Source organism: Poromitra crassiceps (genome assembly GCF_964638095.1).
Source record: "Poromitra crassiceps genome assembly, chromosome: 28".
Taxonomy (NCBI): Eukaryota; Metazoa; Chordata; class Actinopteri; order Beryciformes; family Melamphaidae; genus Poromitra; species Poromitra crassiceps.
The window spans coordinates 11,140,228-11,167,916 of NC_139651.1; the positions used below are offsets into that span (position 1 = coordinate 11,140,228).

The 27,689-nt window shown below is 42.6% G+C and overlaps 1 protein-coding gene across 2 annotated transcripts; it reads right to left on the reverse strand.

The window, feature by feature from the left end:
- Window positions 1-814: 814 nt before the first annotated feature.
- dync1li2 (dynein, cytoplasmic 1, light intermediate chain 2) lies at window positions 815-21,378 on the reverse strand. Of its 2 annotated transcripts, none has more exons than XM_083662407.1 (13): window positions 21,285-21,378; window positions 19,482-19,555; window positions 19,063-19,179; window positions 18,705-18,935; window positions 14,353-14,516; window positions 12,617-12,710; window positions 12,252-12,387; window positions 11,451-11,562; window positions 11,220-11,279; window positions 9,974-10,018; window positions 9,742-9,859; window positions 7,602-7,730; window positions 815-6,167 (listed from the first exon to the last, which is right to left on the reverse strand). In XM_083662407.1, the coding sequence occupies exons 1-13, from the start codon at window positions 21,368-21,370 to the stop codon at window positions 6,151-6,153; spliced, it is 1,383 nt and encodes a 460-aa protein (XP_083518533.1). In that variant the 5' UTR covers window positions 21,371-21,378; the 3' UTR covers window positions 815-6,150. The 2 variants fall into 2 exon arrangements, with proteins under 2 accessions (XP_083518533.1, XP_083518532.1); XM_083662406.1 differs by having other exon boundaries at window positions 815-6,172.
- Window positions 21,379-27,689: the final 6,311 nt, after the last annotated feature.

Here is a 27,689-nt window from a genome sequence, read left to right on the forward strand (position 1 = left end):
GACCATTCTCTGCAGAAAATGTGCTCAAATGGATCAGAACCCAAAGTGATAGATAGGCCCAATTGTCTTCAGCAGAAATAACATGGTGTACTTTACTGCCCTCTCATGGTTTTTAAAGACTAATAAAAAAAGATAAATGATGTATAACAATAGATTAGAAAGATACTGGGAAATATTAAAGACCCTGGAAACCGAAATCCACAAAAACCTTTATGTAATTCAGGGTCTTATGTGAGGAATTATAAGCCTCAAAAAGTTTGAGACATTAGTTTCAACCCAAATCCTAAATATCGCCATTTCAATATAAAGTCTGTGTGATACACCAAGTCAGCAGCTACACTATGCTATTGATAGTATTGTTACAGCACCACATGCCTAGGTTACCACATGCCCATCTTGGTCAGAAAATAGCAGGTGATTGGAATCAATTAACAGGTGATTACAATCAAGTGACACAACCAGCCAATGAGCTGTGTGTATTGTAGCGCCATATTGGTAGGAAAATGCTTGTGACATCATGGGAATACTATGACACTAGTTCTTAATAGATGACCTTGCTGGGCATCTGGAAAAGGACTGGCTGAAATGCAAAGGTTCAGAAGCTCACAGTTCTGGATTGTACCATCTTGGATGGATTTAAACGCAATAAACAAGTGTTCAAAGGAGAAGGATACAAGCAATAAACAAATGTTCAGATATGACAGGCTTGAGGCAATCAAAACATGAATCGGAATTTCAAACAGAGGTCAAAGTCAACCAAAGTCAGGATTCTTAAGTTTTATTGAAGCCAGGTCGGACATTTTCCTCATCTTTGTCGGCAAAAGAAGCTAGATTCCACATGGCAGCTTATAGGCTACAGAATGTGTTAGTCATACAATCAAGTTTGTGAATTTGTTTAGGACACATATGCAGCCAGCCATGTGCTTAATACAATGTATTGATATCCTGAATCAAAAGGGCTGGAAGCAGTTCAGCTTATAGTCTCCTATATAGATGCCCAATAGAGATGGAAGGCAATTCCCTTCAGATGTAAAGAGGCTGTCACTTTCAACATAAGTTTGGGTAAAAAATTACATTTAGTTTGTTAATCAATCTTGGGAGCAATATGCAATCTTCACAAAGAGCAGGTGCAAATTTGAAACCAAGCAGCATGAGAGCACTTCATTCCACTTAGCAGAAATGCTGATTTTAATGAGTGTGGTCATGTTTCATATCAAGGTCAAATCAGTGTAGTAGGTCAGGTTAAAGAGCTAACTTGACATTACAATATTCTATTAGCAAAACTGTATCTGGGCAAAACCATGTGACCAACAGGAGGAAGAGGAAGTAAACAACACATAACAAAGGGACATTTACATAGGCAGAAAGGACAAGCCTGAAAAACAACCGGCATTTATTTGGTTTATCTGGAGATTGACCAGAAGACATCCCAAACATCATCCCGAGCAAAAGGTGTGATGACAATGATTTCCAGAAGGTCATATGAAAGTCACACTATTACCAGGAGAGCAGGGTTATTATTACAGTTGATTCTCAACAGTTAACCACCGGGGGAGTGGGGACCTTCCGTTACTTAAGCAGCAAATGCAGATAAATAATGCAATTTTAATGTGTCGGTCAACTTCTAAGAGCAGTTTATTACTAAATGTTTAAAAAGGCAAAGGCATGAATACAAATGCATTCTGTATCTTCAACTGTAGCAACAGGAAGTCGATACAAGTGTCCAAGGGAAAGTGCTTATTTCAACTTTGTGGCGGACCCGTCCGGCTCCTGGCTGTTCTTATTGTGCTTCATCTGCTTCAGCAAACAGATCTCCTCCGGTGCACATCCACGCCCCAATCACAATAAACCATAAGAGCTTCATTTTGATCGAAAAGAAAATCCAGAAACATTGTAGCATTATTTTCTTTTTTGACAACAAATTATATATATATCATGCAAAATGAAAGTAGACTCTGCATACCAGCGTGTTCTATGGTTATTCCCTTACAGAGCAAAAATAATGGGGGGGGGGGGAACTGAGGGGGGGAGTGAAAGCCTACTTGCATTGTCATCAGAGAATCAACTCTGCCAAAATACAACCCCAGGCCTTTCCTTTGACACCTGAAAACACCAGATATGCTTAAGTACGACATTTTTACCATTTGACTTAAATATCTAACTTCATGTGTTGGTAAGATATATGGGGTGCAGGCGAGTTCACAGATGGGCCTAACGTTTGGAATGCTTTCTCCATACAAGGACAGGAGAAAAATGGCCGCCTACTAATCATATGGGTGACTACCATCTACACAAGCAGAAAATACTGACAATTTGCATCTTTGGTTGCATGTTCCAATTGACTCCAGTTTTCTTTTTTTGCTATTGTGTTTTTAACAACAACATAACTGCTCTCGTCATGTTTGCCATTCAATCTGTGAAAGTTGCCGAGCTGCTATATCCATAGGATTAAGTTGGGCCATTTAGATTTGCGAATAACCTAACACGTAATTGACTTTGATTAGACTATGGTAAGTGTGTCATGAAACCATAAATAACATTACAGATAATTTGATATGGTACAGTAATATAATTGTCATCATAATTAAAAATGAACATAAAAAAAACAATTAAGCAACCCCTTTAAGGACACAAAGGCTGATTAATCAAACAAGAGCAATCCTGTATAAAGGCAGGGTGCCCAGAGTGACACATTTTTAACTGTACATCGAAGGCAAAAGACAACATTTTTAAATGGGCACTGAAAAGACCACAAACAAAAAGATTTGACTGGACAAATGTGTTTCCTACAGGGATGCGTTTCTACAGCTACATCATGTAGAAATTGGGAATGTTTTAACTGACATGCCAAGTACAGTACATTTGCAGCTAAAAAGCAGGGATGCAAACTCATGGTAGAGTGGAAAAGGTGACAGACGCCAGGGCAGACGCAAAACCACTCAGAAATCCTTCACTCAAGTGTCCTGTTTTGGGATGAAAAAGGTAAAAAGGTGACTGTCAACCAGAGTTGGGGTCCGTTACTCAAAAAAGTAATGTATTACACATTACACATTCATTACTTTCAAAAAAAGTAATGCCTTACTTTACTTGATTACTCCCTGGAGAAAGTAATTCGTTACATTACTTTTGCGTTACTCCGTAACATCGCCTGAGATGCATTGTCATGTAATTTGCCAGTTAACAATACAACATTAAACCTTACATATATGCCCATATATTAGCACAAATCTCTATCGCAATAAGGTAGGTTGCAAAACTTTTCCTGTCTGATGGTGGCTGTACGTTCCCTGCCATCTGTATTTTGCTCAATATGTTTCTGAAAAATGGCGATTTCATTCTACTGTTGAAACTGGATCAAAGAGAGGAAATCTTTGCACAACCGTGTACGTCAGGTGCGTCGGAGAAGCAGGATCAGTTAAAGAGGAAACTGTTGAAACTGGCAACATTTCCTCTATCATGTAGGAGGAGGCAACAAGCCTGTCCATCTCTGGTTTTGATGTTACCTGGTGAAAAGCAAGCTTTTGCTGCTTGCTTGGGGTCGAGGCGGGCGACTCAGCTTGGCTCTGCAACCAGCTTTGTGTTAGCATGTTTCCACTGCAGATGCTTTGAGAGGTTTGATGTCGTGTTCACAGCGGTAGCTAGCTTCTCCTGTCCAGGGCAAAGTTTGCAGTGTCACATTCTTGTCCTTCCGCGCAACTAATTCGAAGTAATGTGCGTATCTCCACCCCTCAAAAGTTGTTGTAGAAGACGGCAAGGCGGGTGCTACTGCTGCTGCGCGTTTTTTAGCAGATTGCAATCCAATTATTAAGGAGCATAGCCTCACTGCACCCACTTCACTATAACACGTTGTATTTGCAAGGGGTATTTATAGACCCCATCGCTGTATGTGGGTTTCTCTTATGGTTTACATTTCATTTAATTTAGTCCAATATTCAAATATTCCAGAATTGCATGTGTTAAAAATAAATAGTATTTCTATCCAACACTTTTTAGCCTGATTTAATTGTAAAAAGTTACGCTTTTTCAAAACTTTCTGTGAAATTTCACCTGTGGAAGAGGAAAGACAAGTGGACGGAGTTCCCAGCATGCCCTGGGGTAGTGTGTTTTGTTTGTAGATTTTTTTGTCAATGTGTTTTTGAGGTTAAAATGATTTATTGTTCTATGTGCATGATGTTAGTTATCTGCAAAGTTACTGTATGTGTCGACTAATAGTGCTGTTCTGCATGCTAATACAAAGTTGAAATGTTGGCACCATGGGTGATTCTGGTGTGCAGTTAAGTGACCCGTCTGATGGGGCACAGGATCTGCTATTAAAACTGAGATATTTTCTCTCTATACTCTTGCTAGTACGCAAGTAACGAGTTAAGTGTTTGATTAGTAACTGTAATGTGATTACTGCACTTTGGGACAGTTGTGCCTTACACTACTCGTTGCCGACAAAAGTAATGTGATTACAGTAACCCCCCAACACTGCTGTCACCTAAACTACCAGTAGTTTGCATTCCTGAAAAAAGGTCAGTGCTGTCAAACATTGGAGGATATGAGTAACTCATTTATTTGTTCAGACCGTAGCAAATCATTTTCTGTGTTTTGGCCGCAAAGAAGTGTTCGTTTAGTGGACCCGAACGCTGTTAACGTGTGGTTTCTTCTCAATATCAGCAGCCTTTACACTTCATATGAAGGCATTCGCTCTATTGCTCTACTGACATTGTCGACGAGGCCACAGAAATCGGATTTCTGAAAGATTACAGACCACAGGCTTGTTGTACAAAAAGAAAAATGTAAAACAAAATAAATTATTTGGACGACAAGAAATGGAGAAAAACACCTTGAAGCGATGGTGCTACAGTGCATTTCCTCTTGTGTAGACAGGCACCTCGACGCCGACACAAACGGCTAACTGTGACACAGCTAACTGTGTAAACAGCTAACGACACACAAACGGCGAACTGTGACACAGCTAACTGTGTAAACAGCTAGCGACACACAAACAGCGAACTGTGCGAGGCACTTGGGAGTTATAGTAGGAAAGATGCTGCCCAACCCCCTCCCCAAACATACACACAGACACCTTCATAATGAAGGTCACCTGTAGACACCTGGAGCCAAAAGAACGCTTCTGTTGCAAACTCTATGCCTGTCAAATCCCAACCAGTCTTAGTTTACTCAAAGAACTTCGCCTCACAATTTTGGATAGAGGAATTGCATTATTTTGTACAAAATCAAACCTAGACTTGAATAGTAATTTTTGTATTTATATTTACAGAATCCTTCAAGATGACTAGGGCCCACATAGTGTAGCGCAGACGGTATGGTATGCTAAGAGCTATCTAGATTTGTCATATTAGTGTCATGACGTCAGTGGCATTTTAACATGTTATGCGATATAGCTAGATGTTTCTTAAAACCAGAGAAGTGCAGAGACAAATAAAATCAAGAGGAGCAACTTTTGTATAAATAGTATACAACAGTATCATAATCCAACATTTTTTTTACATACTACATATTCTTGCAAGTATTTTAATTATTTTCCTCAATGAATATATTTAGAGTTTAAATATCTTTCCAATCACAACCAATTTCCTTCCATGAGATTAGCTGAACCAGAGGCCACAGGAGCAGTATATTTCCGCTCTTTAAGCTCACCAGTAGAGGGGGTTTGACCCCAGCGAGTGGGGGGCCTGCAGGCCCCAGGGCATTTGGCTGGCTGGCTCCCAGGAGTGTGTGCGCACTTTGCCTCCAACTGATGTCCCTCGCAAAATAACGTTTTACAGTGGAAGAGAGGACAGAAACAAAGCCAAGCCATCAACATCTCATAAAACACCTCCACCATCTTCTCGTCCCATCTCACCAAAACACCAAAAATATCCGATAGCATCCGAAACTCTTTTTTGGCGAAGCCAACCGTGTGTGTGTGCGCTGCCGACTGATATAGACATTGGGAATTTGGTCAATTTAACGGTTTTTATGCTCATCATGTACATGTGTTTGTTGTGTATTTTTGTTCCAGAGTATTAACGCAGTGTACAACGCAGCAGTTTTTTTTTTGTTTGTTGCCTTCACGCTTCGTTCTCTGACGGCGGTGGTATGTCGTTAGCTGAAACCATGGAGTCCGGTTTGCGCGTCATCCTGTCCAGCTCGGCCTGGACATCAGTCAAACCCGGCTTCTGCCCTTGGAAAAAAGAGACGGGAGACAAAAAAGACAGAAAGTAATCTCCTGTAGCTTCTGTGTGTGCGTGTCCATAAATAACAGTGCGACGGCCAGCGCGTGGTGGAGGGATGGGGGGGGTTGGAATGGCGTGGTGGGTCCCATGCTCGAGATTGGCGGCAGCACGCCGCCGCGGTTAGCGCACATGCAAAACCAATCAGAAGACAAAGAGAACATGTTATTCGTGCATTCTCCTTTCAGATGGGGTTTAACAGAGAGGTTAACATGGCTCCAGGGCCGGAGAGCACAAAAAGACATGTCAGTGGAGCGCAGACAAAAGAGACGCGTTAACGCCAGTGTTTCCCTCGCCCGTTCATTGCGTACACTCAGCTCTTTTCCAACCCAAAACGACGGACACGGCAGAGTTCAACAAACCGTGTGCTGCTGCTGCTTGGAGCTGAAATACGTCTTGCTAATGTGCAAAACAGCTGAGGTTACTCAAGAAAGAGGTTTGAAGAACACCAGGTGCATAAATCAGTTAAAGTGGCACGGCGGAGCAAGAGAGCAGGGAGAGGTGACGTGTGGGGTGAGATTAGTTTTATGGTAGGGGGGGGGGCATCTCTGTAGTCACATGACACATGATTGAACATGGAGGTTCGGTGCATACAGGCCTGTCAACCAGCAACTCCAGATGTCAGAAGGTCACAGGGGGTCAAAGAGGATAACTCCTCCATTATTACTTTCTCTCTGTCAGGCTGTAGAGATAAACCTCCAGACAACAGCATGTTCCACGGGCCATTATCAACAACAGGCGCCCTGTTTCTAACTCTTCAGGCCCTGACACAGATATCTAGATGATAGGACGGGCAGTGTTTCCCCTACCATTCTAAAGGCCTGGCGGGCCCGCCAGGCCAACGACACCCCCGCCAGGCCAGAAGAGGAAATGCATTTTTTTTTCCTGCTCTCTCAGAATGTCAATAAACCTTTATGGTATATTATTACAATACAACAATACTGGTGTTGACAGTAATAGAAGATGCCAAATCATTCAAAAGAATAAGCATTTTGCTTTTAGGAACATCGTGCCAGCGTGCGGCGCTGTTCCAAAATGTGTCAACGTGCGTCGTACGCACATCCCATAATACAACCGTTCGCATCGCATCCCATAATAGCATGCTGATACTTGGGATGCCATTGCGAACATAGACGCGAACGGGTTTTAGCTCAAAGTTTAGCGTCGCCAGCGAGGGCCCCCACCGTTGCGGTCGGGGGTTACGTTTTGAAATCCCTCCAGGCCTGAAAGTTTTTCTAGAGGAAACACTGGATGGGCAGAACTAACGAGAAGCTTTTAGAAGTGTTGATGAGAGAGGGCAACCGCTAACTTTCAAAGAAGAGGGGTTGAGAAATAGGAAGGAAGTTATTTCCACAGAGCGTTCGGGGTCAGCGGCTGTACCTGTTTTCTTGGCGGACCCTTGCACTCCGCTCCCAACAGCTCCGGCTCCCGGGCTCCCCGGAGATCCAGTCTTTTTACTCAGCAGACTGTTGAAGAAGTTAGCCAGCACTCCCTCGTTGGCGGCTGCCCCTGCAGGAGAGACAGTAAGAAGTTAGCCAGCACTCCCTCGTTGGCAGAGAGACAGTCCTCGTGTCTTAACGAATACACAGTATATTCAACAATACATTTAAAGGTCGTACAGATGAATTTGGACTCGTTTACAGACCCGCTTTCCCCTGGAATCAGACAGTTCTGCACCCAACTGACCGATAAGACACCGACATTAGCCTATTGTGGCTTTGATGCTATCTTGCTATGCTCTTAATAATGCACATTCCTTTCAAATGACGGCACAAACTCAACTGAATCGACACACACACACACGACACGTTGATGTAGTTTGTACCCTTGTAGACTACTGAGCGCACAAGCTGAGCATGAACAGATCATCATAACTGTTATGATGAGCAGTTGGTACTGTAGTGTTTCATCTATTTCATATTAGCAGCATGGAACGCTTCCCTCAAAAATAAGGTGCAATCATAATGTTGAAAGCTTCAGAAAGTCTGACCCCTGTGGTGGTCGAGTGGTGGTGCAATAGTCCTGGCAGGACATTCGGTGAGCTCGGGGGTGCACTGCTCATGTTAAGAAAATCTCAAAATGTCCAATAGCTACTGCTCATTGTGTTTACGGCCATTCTTTGATAATATGAGCCTCTGAGAAATGTTCAACCCATAAATAATTTCAGTTCAGTGGACTTTGATGTCACAACAATAAAGTTGAGAAGCTAATCTGCTCGTGATATGTTACATTGTTTCCATACAACATAATGCAGTGTAGCAAAGAGTGTTTTCTTTTTTTCGTTCTGGTTTGGCTCAACTGGCTGCAAAGATTTTCCTTCCGAGTTATCCAGTTATGTCTCTCCTGACGGCATCACAAGCCCACCAGGGGGCAATAAAGGGTTAGCTGAGGGTTAACGGGCCTCCGTGAAATCTGCTGAAACAATTTCTATTGACGCTGGAATGCACCAGCGCCCCCCTGCTGTACTTAATGACGGAGAAAATGTCAATATTTCTGCCCAGACAAGGCCGGCCCAGGAGGCGCGCAGGAAGCCATTGTTATGGGAATTATTTGAATAGCTACCTCTAGGGGGCGGTGTTGCAGCAGTCCAACGCAGGCACATTGGAAAAGGTGGCAACAACTCAGAAAAATGCCCCTAAAAACCATGATCCAGGGGCAAAACTTGCCTCAATATTTTGAGAATTTTATTTTCATTCAATTAATTAAAATGTCCATCTCTGACACAGACTCAGCACCCCACTTAGCTGGTTGCCAGAAGACGATGATGAAGAACACACTCACACAATCACACAATATTTTTCGAAGTGCCCCCAACATTTTGTAAATGCCCCCAGTTTTTAGACGGTGGGGGGAAAAGTTGCCCCCAAAATATTTTTTTAATTTCCTACACTGCTCTCATCTACAAGGTGTTTCCCGAAACGTTGCCATTCAAAGAGGATGTCGAAGTGAAGCAGTCAAAGCACAGCACAGTAGAAAACACGCTAGGCAGAGTTAGGGCCTGTGTCGACCTAGCGTCTTTTCATCAGCTCCGGCGTCTATTTTCAGTCGTTTCCAATCAGGAGCGAGCGTATGCGGGCGCACACGGACGTCTAGAGAAAGTGTGCAGCAGCGCGCCCAGCGTCTATTTTCAGAGCGCTCCGGCGTTTTTGTGCGCCCGACTCCCAGCGCTTCCAGCTGAAAATATTTTTACTTTTCAGAAAGACGCTGGTGTGCTCCTTTGCTGGCAACTGGAGAAACTATCGCAACAGAGACAGAAAGGCTCAATTGTGGGAGCAGATTGGCTAGACACTTAATATTTCTGGTGAGTGTTGAGCTAAATCACTGTATGTGTGTTGTTAGCTAATGTTAGCGGTCAGCTATCAAGCTAGCTACCACACTGAGCTAACGTTACTTTCAGACTGCTTCCTTGTATATTGTGTGCTGTGATCAGTGTTCCCCAGCGTAGTTCCAGCGTTTAACCGTCAGAAAAAGACGCTAGATGGACACAGGCCCTTAGAGCAGTGCTCAAGCTCCTACCTACCCTTCATGTTAGGGTCAGGCTTTTTGACAGCAGTCATCGGCGAGCCACTGGCCACGTTGGCTTGGCCGGTGCGACTCGAAGACCTGGGGGACCCCGAGGCCGTCCTCCCTGGAGACTCCTGGACACAGGAAGCAGAGGGACAGTGGGCTCAAGACAAAATGGCGGCGGCGGCACGCCATAGAGAACATCCATCAAAAAGAGTCTCCGTTTGAGGGATGTTTAAGACACTTACTGTTGCTCCTCTTGTTGGCGTGGCTGGTTGCTTAGCTAGCAATGACTGTAGAGGAGGGAAAGTTACACAGCAATGTGAATGGAGTGATTCAGTTTGAATACATTTGGCCCACCTGGATACTCTAAACTCAACTATAAACAAACAAATGAAATGCAAAAGTTATTTTCAATACGGGACAGCAAGTATGATCTAAGATGTGTGTGCAAGTTTAATGTGCAAAAAGCTAAAAAAGAGATTAAAAGGAGATGTGTTTTACTGTTGGGGTGAACGTTTGGAATGATGCACATATTTGAATTACACATTTGAAGATGTGTAATTCGCTTTTGGTTTTCAAAAAAATCTGAAGCTATTTTTGAGCGTTATAAGTGTGAATGAATTTTCTGATGCTGTTTAACTTTTTTTCTGTGTTGTAAATTACTTTTCTGTTGTTTTTTCTTTCATTTTGGAGGAGAGCTTAATTGATTAGAAATTAGGTCAGGCATAATATAAGCATTTTGCTTCTGCCTGAGCCTGTTCAGTCTCTGGTTGTTGACTTTGTTTATACTGTGATTTTGTTATGTATAATGACTGAATAAAATTACATTAAAAAAAGAAAAGAAAATAGGATTATATTTGAATTTGAAGGATACTCACAGACATTTATATATATATATATATATATATATATATATATATATATTTTTTTTTTATCAATTTCAGGTTAGAATAAGCTGCATAACATATGCAAGCTAAAAGTGCTCTCATCAGCATTTGAAAGCAAAACCTACATTATGGGAAATATAGAAGCAGGCTGTAATGGTAAGAGACCCGTGGCTATAGCATAATCAGGCCATAGTGTAAGGGCCTGCTATTAGGACCGTCGCTACGTTAACGACGACTTGCAATCTTTCATTTCAATGAAATCTGGGACTTGCAACTCCCAGAAGTTGGACTTTACCACCAACACAGTAACTGCAGTAAGAGTTATGGCTGGAGAACGACAATTGTCCAACGCCACAAAAATGGAATAAACTGGGTCGAGGGCTATCTCCAAATTTCAGCAAAATCGATTGAAACCTTTTGGAGATATCTTGCAAACAAACAAAAAGGGGTGAAATAAACAACCTTCTTCCAAGTTAATTGGCAGAGCTGATCGCCTCATTTTGGTATCATGAGAAACCCTGGGTCCTCATCAGTGCTGGTGGTGTTGTAGTAGTATTATTAGAAGTGAGGAGCATGACATACTGTAGAACAACATGACACATACCTGTTGCTTCATCAGGAATACCTGCTCATCTTCTGCATGGATCTCTTTGTCATGAACAAGCTGCACAGAGGAGCATCGAGGGAAGACAGTCAGCCATCAGGGAGAAGACAAGGAGTGAGAGGGTAATGTGGTGATACGGTAAAGTAAACTGTATGTGGTCATTTATTTGATGGCACCGTGCCATTTCCATCAACACATCGCGTCGGCATTTTTCTCGGCCACACCCCTCACCTTCCTTATTGGAGGTCGTATGATGAAATCTTCATATGGATCCTCAGGTCGGACTGTTGTAAAGTTTTCGTGCAAAATCCCAATTTTCTTCTCGTTATCCCATCCAGACGGACTGAGAGGGAGGAACACACACAAGTCCTACTAGTTATGAAGTGCAGGGGGGGAATTCAAAATGTCACAGTAGCAAGAGGAGTGCAGAATCTATCTATCCATCTATCCATCCATAGGGCTGGGTTAAAAAGAAATGGATTCTCCGATTTGTAATCGTTTTTTATTTTAATCCTTTGATATCGATTCATATGTCCAGAGATCGATTTTTTTTTTATTCCAAACGCCCCCCCCCCCCCCCCATTTTTTTTTAAAATAAACACAGGCTATAATATTATAGGCTGTGTGTGGTAGTTGAAACATAGTTTCAAGTTGACGTTTATGTTTGTACCGTAGTTGAAACAAAAACATAAATACTGTAGGCTACATGAATGGAAATGTTTGATCATTAATATCTACTTTTAGAAATTATATAGGCTGAAATCAAATCACTGTGCATAATTGTGAAAGTGTCTTTATTGACAGATGAAATGGCTGTTATTTACCCTTTGTCACCACCTGGTGAGTAAATATATGTGTAACAGCTCAAAAAACACATTTTAGTATCACTAACCAAATCGATATTGAAATTAATCGAATCGGAAACGAATCGGGATTAATCAATTCAGAACCTTGTGAATCGGAATCGAATCGATTCTTGAAATTTGAACCAATACCCAGCCCTATCCATCCATCCATCCATCCTTCACTTACATGAACACTGCATCCTTCTCCACCACTAAGGCAGGTGTGGTGAACTGGAAGTCATACATTTTATGCACTATATATTTGTAAAGCAGATCCAGGTTCTTCTCCTCTTTCACCGAGGTGTAGATCAAGCCAGCTCCATCTGTTTGGTCTGGGTTAAGGCAGCAACAGCTGGAGCAACAGGGCCCCGGCTCTAAGGGATGTGGTGCTCCAGGAAAGTATATAATGCGTGTTCCACCAAGAGGTATTTCATTTGTACAATAAGCAGACATCGGAGAGGTATTTTTGGTTTGCTTCCAACAGAAGGGCTTAGTGATAGGCTAAGACTTTGATACCAATATAATCAAATGGGTATGTTAGAAGAAGGATACACTGTAAGCAGAATGTCCTGATGTGGGACTGGATGAAATCGAAGTGCTCCTCCCTGTAGTCATGCTCCTTCTCTAAAACGCCCACTGTGTCACACTGGAGGGGGGAAAAGGGAGAGAGGTACATTAGTCATTACAGATGACATGTCAACTCAGGCCTCCCTCTAGTGGGTGGTATGAATAAGAATAGAGAGCCAAAGTGACCGCCTACTTCCTGCTTCAGCACTGTACCAGAGATTTTCATCCGCCATTTATTTTCCCATAGACGTTTCGTAAAACGCTTATAAAAATAGTTGTACTTGTTCAAACCAAACGGTACAGATATATTTAGAAACAGGAGAGACCGCATAACATTTCACTCGGACCAAAACGTTTAAAAAAAAATCGGATTAAAAGAAAATATTTTTTCGATGTAGTTTTTTTAGTTTTGGTCCCAGTGAAATGTTCTATGGTCTCTCCCGATTCTAAATATAGCGGAACCGTTTGGTTTGACGGTACAACAATTTTTATAAGCATTTTACGAAATGTCTATGGGAAAATAAATGGCGGATAAAAACCTCTGGTTACAGTGCTGAAGCAGGAAGTAGGCGGTCACTTTGCCTCTCTATAAGAATAGCAACATCTCAAGGCCACATTGCTCTCTGCCTCCTCATCCTTTCCATCTGAGCCCAAATAACTCATCTACTTCCTCCGCTTCTCCCTTCAGTCTTGTCAAAAAGAAAAAAAACATCTTTATTGTCCCTCTCCGCTTGCCCTACCCCTTTCTTTTATTGCCAAAAGGAAAGACGGAGCAGTAAAACTCAGGCAACGGGACCCCGCCCTGTCTCTCGCACGTCTGCAATTCCCCACGGTGAGCACAAGAGGGAGCGGGTTGACAACATGCACACGGCAGCTTAGGATGACTCAGGGAGTGCCAAGTAGCCACTTCCTCAAATGAACCATGGCCATGTCAAGACAGCAGGGCCTGGTGAAATATGCAGGATGCACTCATCAAATATAAATACTCCTGCTGCGTTGTCTTCTAGGGAATTCATATCTACTCTCTAAACAGTGGCAACCGAAGAGATCCTCCAGTCAGTGCAGATTGAACTTTGTTCACAAGTGCTACAAGACAAAATAATAAACCCTGTATGGCTATTATTATTATTATTATTATTACTATTATTATTATTTTTACTACTCAGCAGAGAGAGAGAGAGAGAAGAGAGAGAGAGAGAGAGAGAGTCCAACAGGAGACTAAAGAGCTCCTGTTTTCATGACCTGCAGATCTGTTAGCATTTGTCAGTCACGCACAAGGTGAGGTCTGCAGGGTCTGGATCAGAAAGCAGTGGAGGAGAATCCATCATTATGGATCTGTTTGATAAGTGTTTCATCTCTAGATAGTGGGGGTGGGGGATGATGGAGAGAGAGAAAGAGAGAGAGAGAGAGAGGAACGAGAAAGAGAAAGAGAGAGAGGAGAGAGAGAGAGCAGAGAGACAAGAGAGAGATTAAACAGAAAGACAACACAGAAGACCATGGCTGAATGGGAATTGGACAGTCTACATATGACATTGATTTGATAAACCTCTGGTAGGCTAGATGAGATACAGTACTTGGGTTGTAAGGAGAAAAGCCACTCCCCCTCTCTCTCATAGGCTGTAATAAGAGAAAAGCCACTCCCCCTCTCCCTCATAGGCTGTAATAAGAGAAAAGCCACTCCCCCTCTCTCTCTCATGTAGGCCGTCGTAGGAAACGCTTACCTTTGTGCAAACTATTAGCACTGGAATGCCCAGGTTGTGTGTGAGTGTGTTCTCGCCGAGTGGCAGCACCACAGCCTCGTCTTCTCCTGCTGTCGGGGCCCGCCTCTGTGGAGAGGACGGGGTCGCGTCCTCCGGTTCTGCGTACTCTTGGAACGCCTTCACCACTAGTGGACAGACAGGGGGGAGAGACAGACAGGGGGGAGAGACAGAAAGGGGACCACACCATTCATTAGTTTACAAAGACACAAGAGCCCCATTTAAAATACTGATCAATTATGTTCCAAGTGTCATCATCTGCACACCAAGCAAAATAAAAAATATACGTTTGCTTTGTGAGTGAATTTATATGCGTATTTTCTTAACAATTATATATCTTCCTGTCTAAATGCGGTTTTCCCCCCAATATTGGCCGCTCTTGATCAAATTATGGCCAATCAGATCTCACCGGCGCCACTTGCATAAAAGGGAAATATGTTCTTCTACATGTTCCTGTTGTGCTGCCCCAGCTGTGCAGGCATTTACAGATCAGATCTGTTGTGCTGCCCCAGCTGTGCAGGCTTTTACAGATCAGATCTGTACAGATCATATCTGTTGTGCTGCCCCAGCTGTGCGGGCGTTTATAGATCAGATCTGTACAGATCAGATCTGTTGTGCTGCCCCAGCTGTGCAGGCTCTTACAGATCAGATCTGTACAGATCAGATCTGTTGTGCTGCCCCAGCTGTGCAGGCATTTCCAGATCAGATCTGTACAGATCAGATCTGTTGTGCTGCCCCAGCTGTGCAGGCTCTTACAGATCCGCTGCTGTGTGCGAGGTGGAGAGATTTTTAGACACAGGAAGTTATGGCCTATTTCCTCAGGAGCCTCGGGAATGCATCTGGGACGGCCCACAATGCATCTGGGACGGCCCACAAAGCCGGATTGACTTTCCGGTTTTAGCCTCTGTGCTACACGAGGGAGCCACCTCCTGCACTCTGCAACGTGGGGATTCCTTTATAGGGAGTGAACCAGTGTAAGCAGTTTATACAGGGAATCCCACTTGGATTCAGGATTACATAAACCCAGTGGTTCTGAACGACAGCCAACGCTAAGATGGAGTGTACAAACTTGGGCAGAGGAGCACGTACCACTAAGGCTTAGTGCTTCGCGTGGCCGACCCGGGTTCGAATCCGACCCGTGGTGCTGCTTATATAATGTACATTACTATAACACACATAACACAGTTGAACAGTCTGAGAAGAGGTTTTAAATCAAAGTGTCTGATACTGGACAGGACTGTGGAAACATTCCACATTTCAAGGCTATTTCATGCAAAATTAATAACGTTGAATCAAAAACTATTCTTTAAAAAACGGGGAAAAACAGTGACTAAACAAGTGCTGACAGACAGTCTCACTCTCAACGTTCTTTTTCATTTAGATATGAATTTCAGTAGGACAGTAACAAGCTATATGTCACAGTGTTGAGTTGCAATACTTCATAGACAGCAAAACATTAGCATTCTATCATTGCTGCAGTGGCAAGCTAACTTGTGTTAGCAACATGGAGGCAGAGGAACAGAGAGAGTGACTTTGCCCACTTACAGCCTATATCTGTTCCACAAACAAAGGTGGGGTCAGGTGGAACATTACTAAATAATCACTTCTCGTACAGTGAATACCCTGACTGGAACTGTAGCTCAAAGACAAATGACAAAAGCATAGGTCTGTTATTTCAATTTTTGTGTCAAGAGTCAGACGGACATTATATATGACTGTTGCCGTGTTCACATACAGTATATCCTGCTCAAATCTTTGTTTGCAACTTTTACCTTGTTAGATTTATTAGTGCTTGCTGCACATGCCCAGTGCTTGCTGAGCAAAGTTAGCTCAATGTATTCCAAATCAAATCTCAAGAACACTGTAGCCATATTATCAACAGAAGACACTGTTGCTAGCAAAAGTAGGTGCTAACTAAAACGCTAGCCTTTGTAGTTGCTTGAGTGAGGCCTAATTTTGAAAAGGAACTGATTGTCAAATAAACAGACTGGACGTGAAGATCGCAACACAAATCCAACACTGATGATCAGCCTTAAATTGGCGACTAATTTACGTCCACAGGTCTAGCATGGCCAATAGACAGATTTTCTATGGCTGCTGCTATAGGAACTTTTAGCTAGTTACAAAGTGAACAAAATATTCATTTCAATGTGTGACCCAGCAAATAGCTGGATCCTGTAATTTGACTTGAGGAAAACCGACAGCCTGCTCCAGTTACAACAGCACAGCCAGAAGGTCCAGCCCACAGACTGAATTCAGAGTCGGACCAACTCAGTTTACATCCCGTCCTTCTCCCTGACGCTCCTGTCAGAGGGGAGGGAACATGATGCAAGAACCCTGCAACACCGGCCTGGACAAAAGCCACTCACATAGTTCTCACTCAGCCTCTCTCTCTCTCTCTCTGCCCATGTCTGTGTGTCTCGCTCTATCTCTGTCTCCCTCTCTCTCTCTCTCTCACACACACACACACACTTTGGCTTGGTCTCACACTGATGACATCATAACTGACATGCTGGAAGGAAGAGCCTCTCTCTCTCACTGGATGGATGAAATGCCTCAGCTAAACTGAAAAGCGGACCAGTGACCACATCATCATGGGTGGGGTCAAAACAAGTTGGGCTACAGAGGTGAAAGCAGGAGTTAGGAGGAGCCCTAGAAGATCTGGCCAACATCTGTCCAAATCAAGTAAAGGCCTAAGTAGTAAAACATTCTTCGTCCACTCAGAGGTTACATTTTCCATCCACACCATCTTTCTTTTCAACGCAATAGGCCAAATCAATGTCAGTATTTTACGTCATGCTCGACTATGGCCACTAATTCAACGGTAAAATACAATGAAGGCATTTTTTAAATGTAGACACATTCAAAACAGGTTCATTCTCGCCACTTACAGGCTTTGCAATCTACAACGTGCCCTCGTCATCATCACTCTCATCGCACGTTAGCCAGTAGCGATGTAGTAGGTCACAGAGGTACGACCACTTCTAACAAAGCTGAATATTTCTAACAGACCTGATCAAACCAACACATTCCCTCTCATTAAACAACGAGATTTTTCTGTGATGAGTCTTTTCCGACTAAAGCAAGAGCGGCAGTAGAAACTAGCAAACACCCTCTAGAGACAGACAAGCCTTTTCTAAATTCCTGCAGGCAAAACTCCAACTAAAAGCAATCCTCTTTCTGAGCACAAAACAGCAGTTCATAAGCCAGACAGAGAGACAGAGATCATTTCTAAAATTACCAGGAGGGCGGCGCCTGAGTGCATCACAGCCATTGATCTGCAAGAACACGCCTGCAGTCACAACACACAGCTGAGCATCAGCTGATGATGATGATGACCTGGAACCATTCGTGACGATGTGTAACGTTACGCGCTTCTCGCTTTGGCTTCCACGCTATGCAGTGACCACGCTTCCTTTCCTTTTCTATGAGCAGCCACTCGGCAAAAGAGTCCAGCTTTGATGATGTCATAATCCTCCTCCTGCCGACACCGTGGGGCGTGGGATGCTCCGGGCTCTTCTTCTAAATACTTTAAAAGAGGCGTGTGCTCCTATCCCTTTCTTCAGCTCTCCAAATAAATGGTATGCTTTTGTGGTGTCGTCATAATTCCATACATATTTCTCTGCGCACACAATTCCTCCACAGATCATCACCTCGTTACAATCTTAAGAGATGAGCTGCCTTTTAAGAAACTAAAGAATTGTTTGAATTGACATCAGCTGTGTTTGCCTAGAACACAGACCCGTAGATTCAGTTTGATTTATTACAATGCTCATTATAATGTAGCCAACTGCTCACTTGAAGGGATGAGCTGGCAAGTAAATAAACTATAAACAGCTTCACACCAGACCTATAAAATAGGTGGCCCGTGGGTTCTGAATGGCTGGCTGGGTCCAGCAGAGACCAACTACAATTATTCTACCAAAGAGTATTGAAGGTAAGAGACAAAGTTCGGGTACTTTTTTAACAACAGCGCTGCCTCCATTTTGGCCTGAAAGAAAAAAACGCTGGTTGCGCCAATGGGACAACAGCAGAAGAACCACGACAGCCAATCAGAGGTAGTCTCCTTCAGGGAATAATAGCGGATTTGCTGCGTGCTGATGTTGCAATGGAACAACCTATTAGCCTTCGGTTCTTATCGATCCAAGTTCTTTGATTGTACTGTGAACTAAAATGCTGAATTTTCAAAATAAAATGCCTGCATAAACTGCCAGTGTACACTTTCTTTTAAGATTGACTAGGTTAGGATTGAGAAATTTCATTTCTACACCAATCGCACTGTGAGTCTCATGCCAATCAAATCAACCATCGCTTACTCTTCTGGTCCATCTCTCTGATGTCCTCAGGAGGGATCTTCAGCTTGTCCACATGGTCACGTAGCACACTGGCCCACTTCTGTAGCGACTCCATGATGGTCCAAGGCCGCGACATATCCGCAACAAATACAGCTAGACTGTCAGCGAGTGACTGAGCCGACACGGGGAACTTCAGCAGGCCTTTGTGGTATAGGTCCCCATCCAGGATCCACACGTTACAGCGAGTAAGGTCTGCAAAGGAAAAGGAAAGGATAATAATAACACAAGGGAAATCCTTCGTTGCTTCAAAACGCCATTGTTTTCTAAAGGCTAATGTAGCACTAAGCTAACAAAAGAGCTATCGGCAGCTAAAACTCACCATCTCTGTCCTCATCATGGACATTTAAGTAGAGATACTCCAACCCCCTCCCTTTTTTGTTGTGATCCGATCCTTGAAGTTTTGCCATAAGCGTCGTCTTTCCTGATCCATCCTCACCTGGAAGATATTTTAAGCATCAACTTCAATGCAAAATAATGTTATTGTTATTATAGTAGTAGTATGTAATACTAATTTGCACCATGTTCATAGGGTGGTTAAAAGCCTGGATATGATCAAACATATGCCAAGCCGGTATCAAACCAACCACTGGCAAATCAAGTCATTATATCTCATCTCAAGTGTAATAACTGTTAATAAATGTTCTCATCACATACTTTGGTAGGTCGCAGTGCCTCACATTCGTTTTTCTTGTCTCAACAGCAGGCACTTTCTGTACTGTGGCTTCAAATGATACTTACCAAATACCAGTATATTTTTCCCCGATGGCAACTTTGAATTTGAACGAGTTGAAACTTCACTCAGTATTGAGGACCTGCAGAGAGTAACAAGCCACATATCCAAGTATTACATAAATGGACACATTGATAACGTTACACAGCTAGATAGATAACATGGATAACAGCATCCTGTATTCTCCTGAGAATCCCTGCACCATGCTTCTCTGCTTCAAACAGATCAGAACAAATCCCTCAAGACTTGACCAAATGTTTGCTGACAGTTGACCAGTGTGTGTCCCAGATTCAGTGGCAGTCCTTTCTGTTCTGTTACTTTAATACTGATGAAGGTATGCTGACTAATAGAGACAAATTAGTTACTAAATTATTACGTTTGGTTATGGTATTGTTTCAATTCAGTTTGGTTTGGTTTCTGTTTACAAAAATGTGTAAGTACTCAGTAGTTACCGATTGTATTGTTTTGATTTCATTAGCCTAGAACCTTGGAATCATGAATGAATTTGGTTTCTTTTTATTGTTGTAGCACACCCACACACGCCCAAGCCTTCATTTCATTGAGTTAAACACATCACCACAGTGGTTAAAATCATCTTATGTCCTGCCTCCCTACATGAGATCAACTCATCATCTTTACCTTATGACTGGCCCTTACTTTAATCAGTCGATCTTACAATATTTACCTGGGGCCAGCTGCATAAAGCTAGATTTAGACTATGCAATATATAGCCGTATGCAACAGCCGTAATGTGTAAATTAACAATGTGTACCTTCCCCCATGTTGCCTGCACTGAAGGTAAACATTGTTAATTTGCATATATCGACGTTGTAACGATACAAATCTGGTGGAAAATCGGCTGGTATGGCAACGATGTCCATACAATACGTTGGTTTTTGGGAAGAGTCTGGACTGAAGAAGAGGGTGAGTCCAAACGAGACATCAACCAAGAAGCAGTAGGAACAGGTAAACACAAAAAACATGTGGTCTATATTTAACTATGCAACGGGCCGCAGAATGAAATCTCTGACGTTTAGGGCGTTATTAGTGTGACAGTCAAGTGGCAAACTGACAGCTCCGTGTTTCCCCAACAGTCACTGCTGTTTTGACAGTAACGTTAATTTGGCAGCTAACGTTACACACACAAAGCATGTTAACGTTAACGTTACAGAAGAAAATTCCATCTTTTAGCTGGGTCAGTGCACGTTGTCTATAAACGTTGACAACACACAAAACAGGAAATAATATAGGGAACCTAGAAACAATTGTTTTCTGAATCCAATGAAACCTGGCATCTTAGTGGAAACTTATATAGTATAATGTTACATTCTAGCTAAATGTATGCTACATGTTTAGCTCAAATAACTCAATAACTGCATTACGTGAGCTTGTTATCGTTGACGTTACCGTTAGCCGGTTGTATGCTGGACAAAACTCAAGAGCTAGCCTAGCATAAAAAGGGTGCCAAAGCCGGCGTTATTATGAATGGATGGCTATCTCCATTTCGACTAGCTACCTAATACAAATAGCAGTCATACACCCGTTCACTAAGCTGCTGGTCGACATTGTACAATGTAACGTTAGCTACCGGTAGTCAGTGACAGTCCGGTTAGCTGACGTTAGCTGATATGCTAACGACACTAGCAGGCTGACCGCACTGCTTCAGTTCGCAGCGACTGCTAGCAGCTAGCCGGGCCGGGTTTTGATGGGGAGTAACCGGGCGGCAGTGACAAAGCACAACGGTAACGTTCGCAGCTTTTCGTGAATGCTCTCGGCAGGAACGGAGTTGTTAAAGAATAGCTCAAACTTGCCAAAGGCTTTGTCCTTCTTCGTCTTCGTTGTTATTGTCGCCTGTCCCGGCTGCGCCCAGGAGCTGTTTCTCCAGAACGGGAGCCATCTTCTCTTTCTACAACCACAAAGCCAAGGCCCTACTTGGGCGCCCCTAGGACCTCCTTCATGAAGCGTGCGTTCGATTCATTGTCTGCTACGTCGCGCCGGCAGCAGTGGTGCACCTCTGCACATTCGACTGTCGACTAATCTGTGTTGGTCGGTTTAATAAATCTCGGTTTATTTGTGCAAAATAGGTTGTTTATTAACTTTTATCAGACCCAGTAGGGTGGATGTTGTAGTTGTTATTGTTGTTGTTGTTGTTTGCTTTTTTAACCAATATTGTTATTATTATTAAAGAGAAAAATTGACAATTACAAAATGACAGGGTTGGGGTAACATTTTACGTGTGATTGCAACAAATCTTTCAGTAAGTGTAAAGAGCAACCCTTGCAGGTGAGCTAATGAAGCTGGATTTTTTAATTAGGTAATTAGTGGCCAAAATGAGTCAACACAGGTTCAGCACCATGGAGAGCTCCATTCCTTAGCTACTGAGGGAAGACGCGTGAGCAGAGTTGGAATCAACCAAGGAAGTGAACTATGAAAGCCCTCTGGAGAGAGAGAGGAGAGGCCATGCCAACTGGAGAGCTAGGCCTGACTAAATGGCCAGTCATTCCGCTAATCTAGTGCCTTCTATTCCTACAAAAACTTTGTTAATTTACCCTTGTTACAATGTTACCAGGGGTGGAGGCGGAAACAAGATGCAAGAATGGCAGTGGTGGCCCAATGGTTAGACAAGCGAGCTTGAGACCGGAAGGTTGACGGTTCAATCCCTGGGACCAGCAGGATAAATCTGGGTGGGGACAGGGAAAAGGCAGTGAGGTGCCCTTGAGCAAGGCCCTCACCCCAACCTCTCCAGTAGAGTCGCTCAGTGGCCAGCAGATCAGACTGTTGTAAGCAGTTGTACAGGTCAGCTTCCAGGTGTGAATGGGAACAGGGGGCTCCTGAAAAAGAGACATGTGTAGATGTTCTGTCCAGTAGAGATAGAGGTCCCAGACTCAGGATGTCATCAAATATTAGGCTAAAAACATCTACGCAGGTTGGAGAATCAACACCAACCCGAGCAATGGACTATTTCTGTTATTTCTTCCATCCTGGTTCCCCCTCCACCCCTACTGCACCCCTGGTAAAAAAAAGAAACAAAGAAAGAAAAGGGTAAACGAACAAAGTTTTTGTAGGATTAGAAGCACTAGAAGATTGGCTTTGTGTTCAGTGACATGTGAGTTAGGTGAGTATTTGTTATTCCATGGGAAATCCATACGGCTTTAGGGTGAACAAAAATGTGCAGTACATTGTAAGTCACTGGGAGATTCGATTACTCTTTAAACTGTGAAAAGGGATGCCTGAAATAAGTTTAACACTCCAGGTGTGTATGTTGCTGCCAAACTACCGAGGATAAATAAACTAGGAATTGTTGGACATAACAGAATAACAGATTCCATTGACTGACTTTCTCCCTGTTATGATAGGCAGAAAAGCTGATATTTCATTCAAAGGTTCATGTGGGGTTTTCAAGCTTGTTGTATTCTAACTATATTTGCACAACGCTCATTGGAAAATTGTTGATGAGACTATGCTAATGAATTGGTGACATGTATTACTACAGCAACATTTTGTGTTATTAAATTATTTTGAATCTATAATCCCATAATAATATTTACGTCTGTATAGCCTAATCTTGGCATTTGTGTTTGTGTTTGTGTGTGTGTGTGTGTGTGTGTGTGTGTGTGTGTGTGTGTGTGTGTGTGTGTGTGTGTGTGTGTGTGTGCACGTGTGTGTAAATTTGAGTATCGCTGCTGTGAAATAATGTTAAATCTCCAGTAGATGGTGCTATTAATTTCTTTCTGAAATTCAATGGATCAAAAGCTGGTATTTTATCCCTTTGAGGTCTGATCGGGTGTCTGTTAGGCCTATGATAATTTTAAGCGAAAGCACAAATAATTGACCAAAATCTCTAAATAAATATACAGTAGCCTATTTACCCCAACAAGAAAAGGAGCAAAAATATTGACGATTAAAACTGAATAATGACATCACAACGGTCTATGTTAATTTAAAATGAGATACTCTTCTAAATCTGGCTTCAAATGGCCAACATTTTAGAAATAGCTAAATGGACCGATTGATAGATAAATCAAACAATCATGAGTGGATTCAGCACACTTTATCTGGGCAGATTGATGAAACATTGCAGATCTATTCAGACCTTAGGTCACCACCGGACTTTGCCCCCTCAGAATTTTGGCTTGCATGACACGTCTAGATTGTAGTGAGACCTTTTTTTTAAAAACTTTGACAACTGATTGCGACACGTTTAAGCTTCGTAAAATCAATTCAACGTGTAAGATTTCTACAACGACCTTATGAATGAGGGCCAAAGTTGCCACACGGTCGGCTGAGCAGTGAATGATATTGGGTGGGGTCAAAGGACTGAATGACGTAAACTGACATGCTGTCATTTTTGATTGCTCAAGAACTATATCTATAAACCAATAAAGCACAGACCAACCAAGCCAGAGCTGTGTATATAGAAGAGTCGTGACATCTCCATTCACTCCGATGGACCAGTTTTTTACTCTCAAGAGTTCCAGGAAGTAAGGTCCTGGATTAAGCAGCACTGTCGAGTTGCAGCAAAATGGACAGTTTGTGTTGTACTTTGATTTTTTTTTTTTTTATCAAATTGTACATTATCAGCTTTATTTTAGCATTCAAAAGTAGCGCGAGACCCATTCCTGGCTGTTCATTGGCTAAACGAAGTCATGCAGAACAGTTATCATCTTACAAATAGCATGGTGCTCCTAAGAGAAAGGTGACACCCACCATGACGTACCAGTTTCAACCGTATAATCTGTGTGGGACACATTAGCCTTTAGTTTAGGCCACTTCAAATCTTGTATAACTTGTTTTCATTGCTGGATGACTAAGGGGGTTTGCTAGGAATTGTGAAGACAACATTAAATGTCACAAAACATTTGAACAATTATACATTTGGATGACATACATTTATAGGGGATCAATTCCTATAATCATACATAAGCCTAAATAAATCAAACATGCAATGTTGGATGAATGAATGAAAGAACTGTATCTTGCTGTGATGCCTTTCCCCAAACAAGGAAAGTGGATAAATGTGCACCAAGTCTGACAGCAGTCAAACACATAAAAATTGAACCGCACATTGTAGCACCATTTAAAGGGACAGCTCACCCTAAAATCCAAAATACATATTTTTCTTCTCACCTGTAGTGCTATTTATCCATCTATATCATTTTGTGTTAGTTGCCTGAGTTTTGGAGATATCGGCCGCAGAGTTTCTGCCTTCCATTGAATACAATGGAACTGGATGGCACTCGGCTTGTGGTGGTCAAAGCACCAAAAAAATACATTTGAAAAACTCAACAGCAATGTCTCTTTCCAGAAATCAAGACCCGGTTACTCAAGATAATGACTTTGTTGTGAGCTGTTTCATGTCTGTCCAGATATCCTGATGAAGATGGCCTGTCGGAACGTTGATGATTGGAGGTCAGAAAATCCAGCAACACTTGTAGTAAGCAGAACAACAACTTTAATTAGACCATGTTGGTGATTAAAATAATTGAATTGACCTGCTGGTACTTTTTCAAGAAATGTCTTATTTTTTTGTGTTTTGAGGTTAGGTCTTAGGTATTGGCCTAAAAGCTTGTTGCACCACTCACCACCCGTTTCCCGACTGCTGCACCCCAACATATGCCTTTTAGAGAAGTCTGCTGTACACAGACAGAGCTTTGGGGCATTTGGTGGCCTTTAGGGGAAAGGGCAGGCCGCCTGGCCTGGCTGTGATTCTCCCAGTAGATTGGTACTGTTGGCTAGGATGGTGGTCAGAGAGCCCTGGGAGTGCATACCACAGCTCTTACATCATGTGTGAAACTCAACCTTCCTGCCCCTTTGTCACTGCTGGGTCTCACTGGCAGCAGGGGAAACAAAACAGATTGATCTTATTTTCTTGTTTTCTATAACAGAGAGAAACTAGATACTTCTTGCTCAATGGTGTGTGTGCCATCTTGATAGCCGGTCATAAAATTACACCCAACACATGCACGCGCACACGCACATTACTTACACTTGTTATTATATACAAAAAAAATTGACACTCCCCTTTGTGTTTCTATGGGGACATGTGACCTTTTACCCTATGGAGCGATGCTAGAAAATCAGATTGATTTGGTTATGGACAGAAAAGCCACACACTTTCATAACTGATTTTCCATTAATGTTCAAAGTATTTGGGTCTTTCCATAAAACGGGACAAACACTATTTTTGCCCTGCCTTATCTTGATTCGTTCTACTGCATTCATTGCTTTGCTCGCCGGAACCTCCCCCATATAGTGATGTGCGTTATTGTGACAGAAGGGGGCGCTGTCCTCTTAAAAATACAGCTTTCTTGCTCTTGTTTCTGCAAAACCTGATTGATGATCAAATAACCTGCAACTTCTCCCTTTTATTATGCAGCAGCATGCAAATCTACAAAACAAACAAGAAAAGCAGCTCTCCTCAAGCAGACTTTGATCAGTCTGATTGCATCGAAAGCAGTGCAGATTAAAAGCCAGGCTGGTGACTTTTGTGTGATTGAATCACATCAGCCAATTGTTATGTGATTTCTTTTGTCTCTGATATAGTGTCAGTTTCGCCCCAAACACATTGTTTTAAGACAAAGCTATCAATGACCAAATCTCATCCTGCAAGTGATGAGATTGCAGGAGGCCAGTGACATGTAAACACTCATTATTGTAGAGTAATTACTTTATGGTTGACTATATGACCATTATGCTCAGATTTGCTTTGATAAACATGTATCTGATCGTTATATAGATGATACATGAAGTCATCCAAAGTATTCAGGTATGGGTGGCAGCTGTGTGCAGTTAGATTGTTTAAATATGCAACCTGTTCACCTGGATGAAGGTCAGTTGTAGAATTTCATTAAGCCTCACCCTGACCAACCGCGTCCCATTAACACATAGATGTCAAATCGCACAGAGGCGCAATGCATCAGGGGTCCTAAAGAACACTGTGAGACCCTTCGTTTTTTATGCCCTTCTTTCTAATTAGCAACATGAGCAGTAGCCTGTCCTACACCGATTTATCGCAGAGCGTATAACTCATACCGGTAGGCTACATCAGTGGTTCTCAAATGGGGGATCCGGGGACCCCCAGGGGTCAAAAGGGGGGTCATTTATTTTTGCTATAATTCCATTCATAAGTAACACAATGACTATTCTGGTCATGGGTTTTATACACTTTCTGTAATAAAACATCTAAAAGCATCAATCTTATTATCATATGGGGGTTCGTGGTCTACTTTTTGTCAGTTTAAGGGGTCCTTCATGTGAAAAAATGTGAGAACCACTGGGCTACATACCTGTTCTTGTGTCTGTCTGTTGTGGCACATGAGTGAGGTCAGAACCTCACCGTCCAGGTAGCTATACTGACTCTTATGACAGGTGGGGAGAAATCATGTTATGTTATCATGTATGATTCAACATTGTATTTCCTGTAGCAAGTCAAATCTGTTTCATTCTGTCATTATGACTGCACTCAGCTGTTGTGTTTGTTTTTGTTTCATATTTGCTACGGATGATATTATTTAGCCTATTTGTTTTGTTTACTTTTTGGCTATGTTCACTTTATGCTAGTAGGGGCGAGGCATGGAAACCACTGTGTGCGTGTGTGTGTGTGTGTGTGTGTGTGTGTGTGCGTGCGTGTGTGTGTGTGTGTGTGTGTGTGTGTGTGTGTGTGTGTGTGTGTGTGTGTGTGTGCGTGTGTGTGTGTGTGTGCGTGCGTGCGTGCGTGTGTGTGTGTGTGTGTGTGTGTTAGGTCTTCTCAGTATCATAGCCTACTAAACCTCCCTATTGCATCACCATAACAATTCCTATAATACTCCTATAGGGACCCATAGTTTTGCTAGAACATGTTGTACAGTAGCATATAATTTTTTGTAAGAATTGTTAGTTATTCTTTGCACGTTCTTGTTGTATAAAGTGGGTTATGGATGACCACTTTTAAAAAGTGAAATAAAAAAAAGTGACATTATTTTCACAATAATAAGCGCAGAGAAGCAGCATGCGCTCTAGTGTGTGTGTGTGTGTGTGTGTGTGTGTGTGTGTGTGTGTGTGTGTGTGTGTGTGTGTGTGTGTGTGTGTGTGTGTGTGTGTGTGTGTGTGTGTGTGTGTGTGTGTGTGTGTGTGTGTGTGTGTGTGTGCGCGTGTGTGCGTGTGTGTGTGGCAGGGGAGGGGTTAAGCTTTGGGGAGGTGGTGTAGATTGCAGAGAGAGCAGCAGAGCAGCAGTAGTA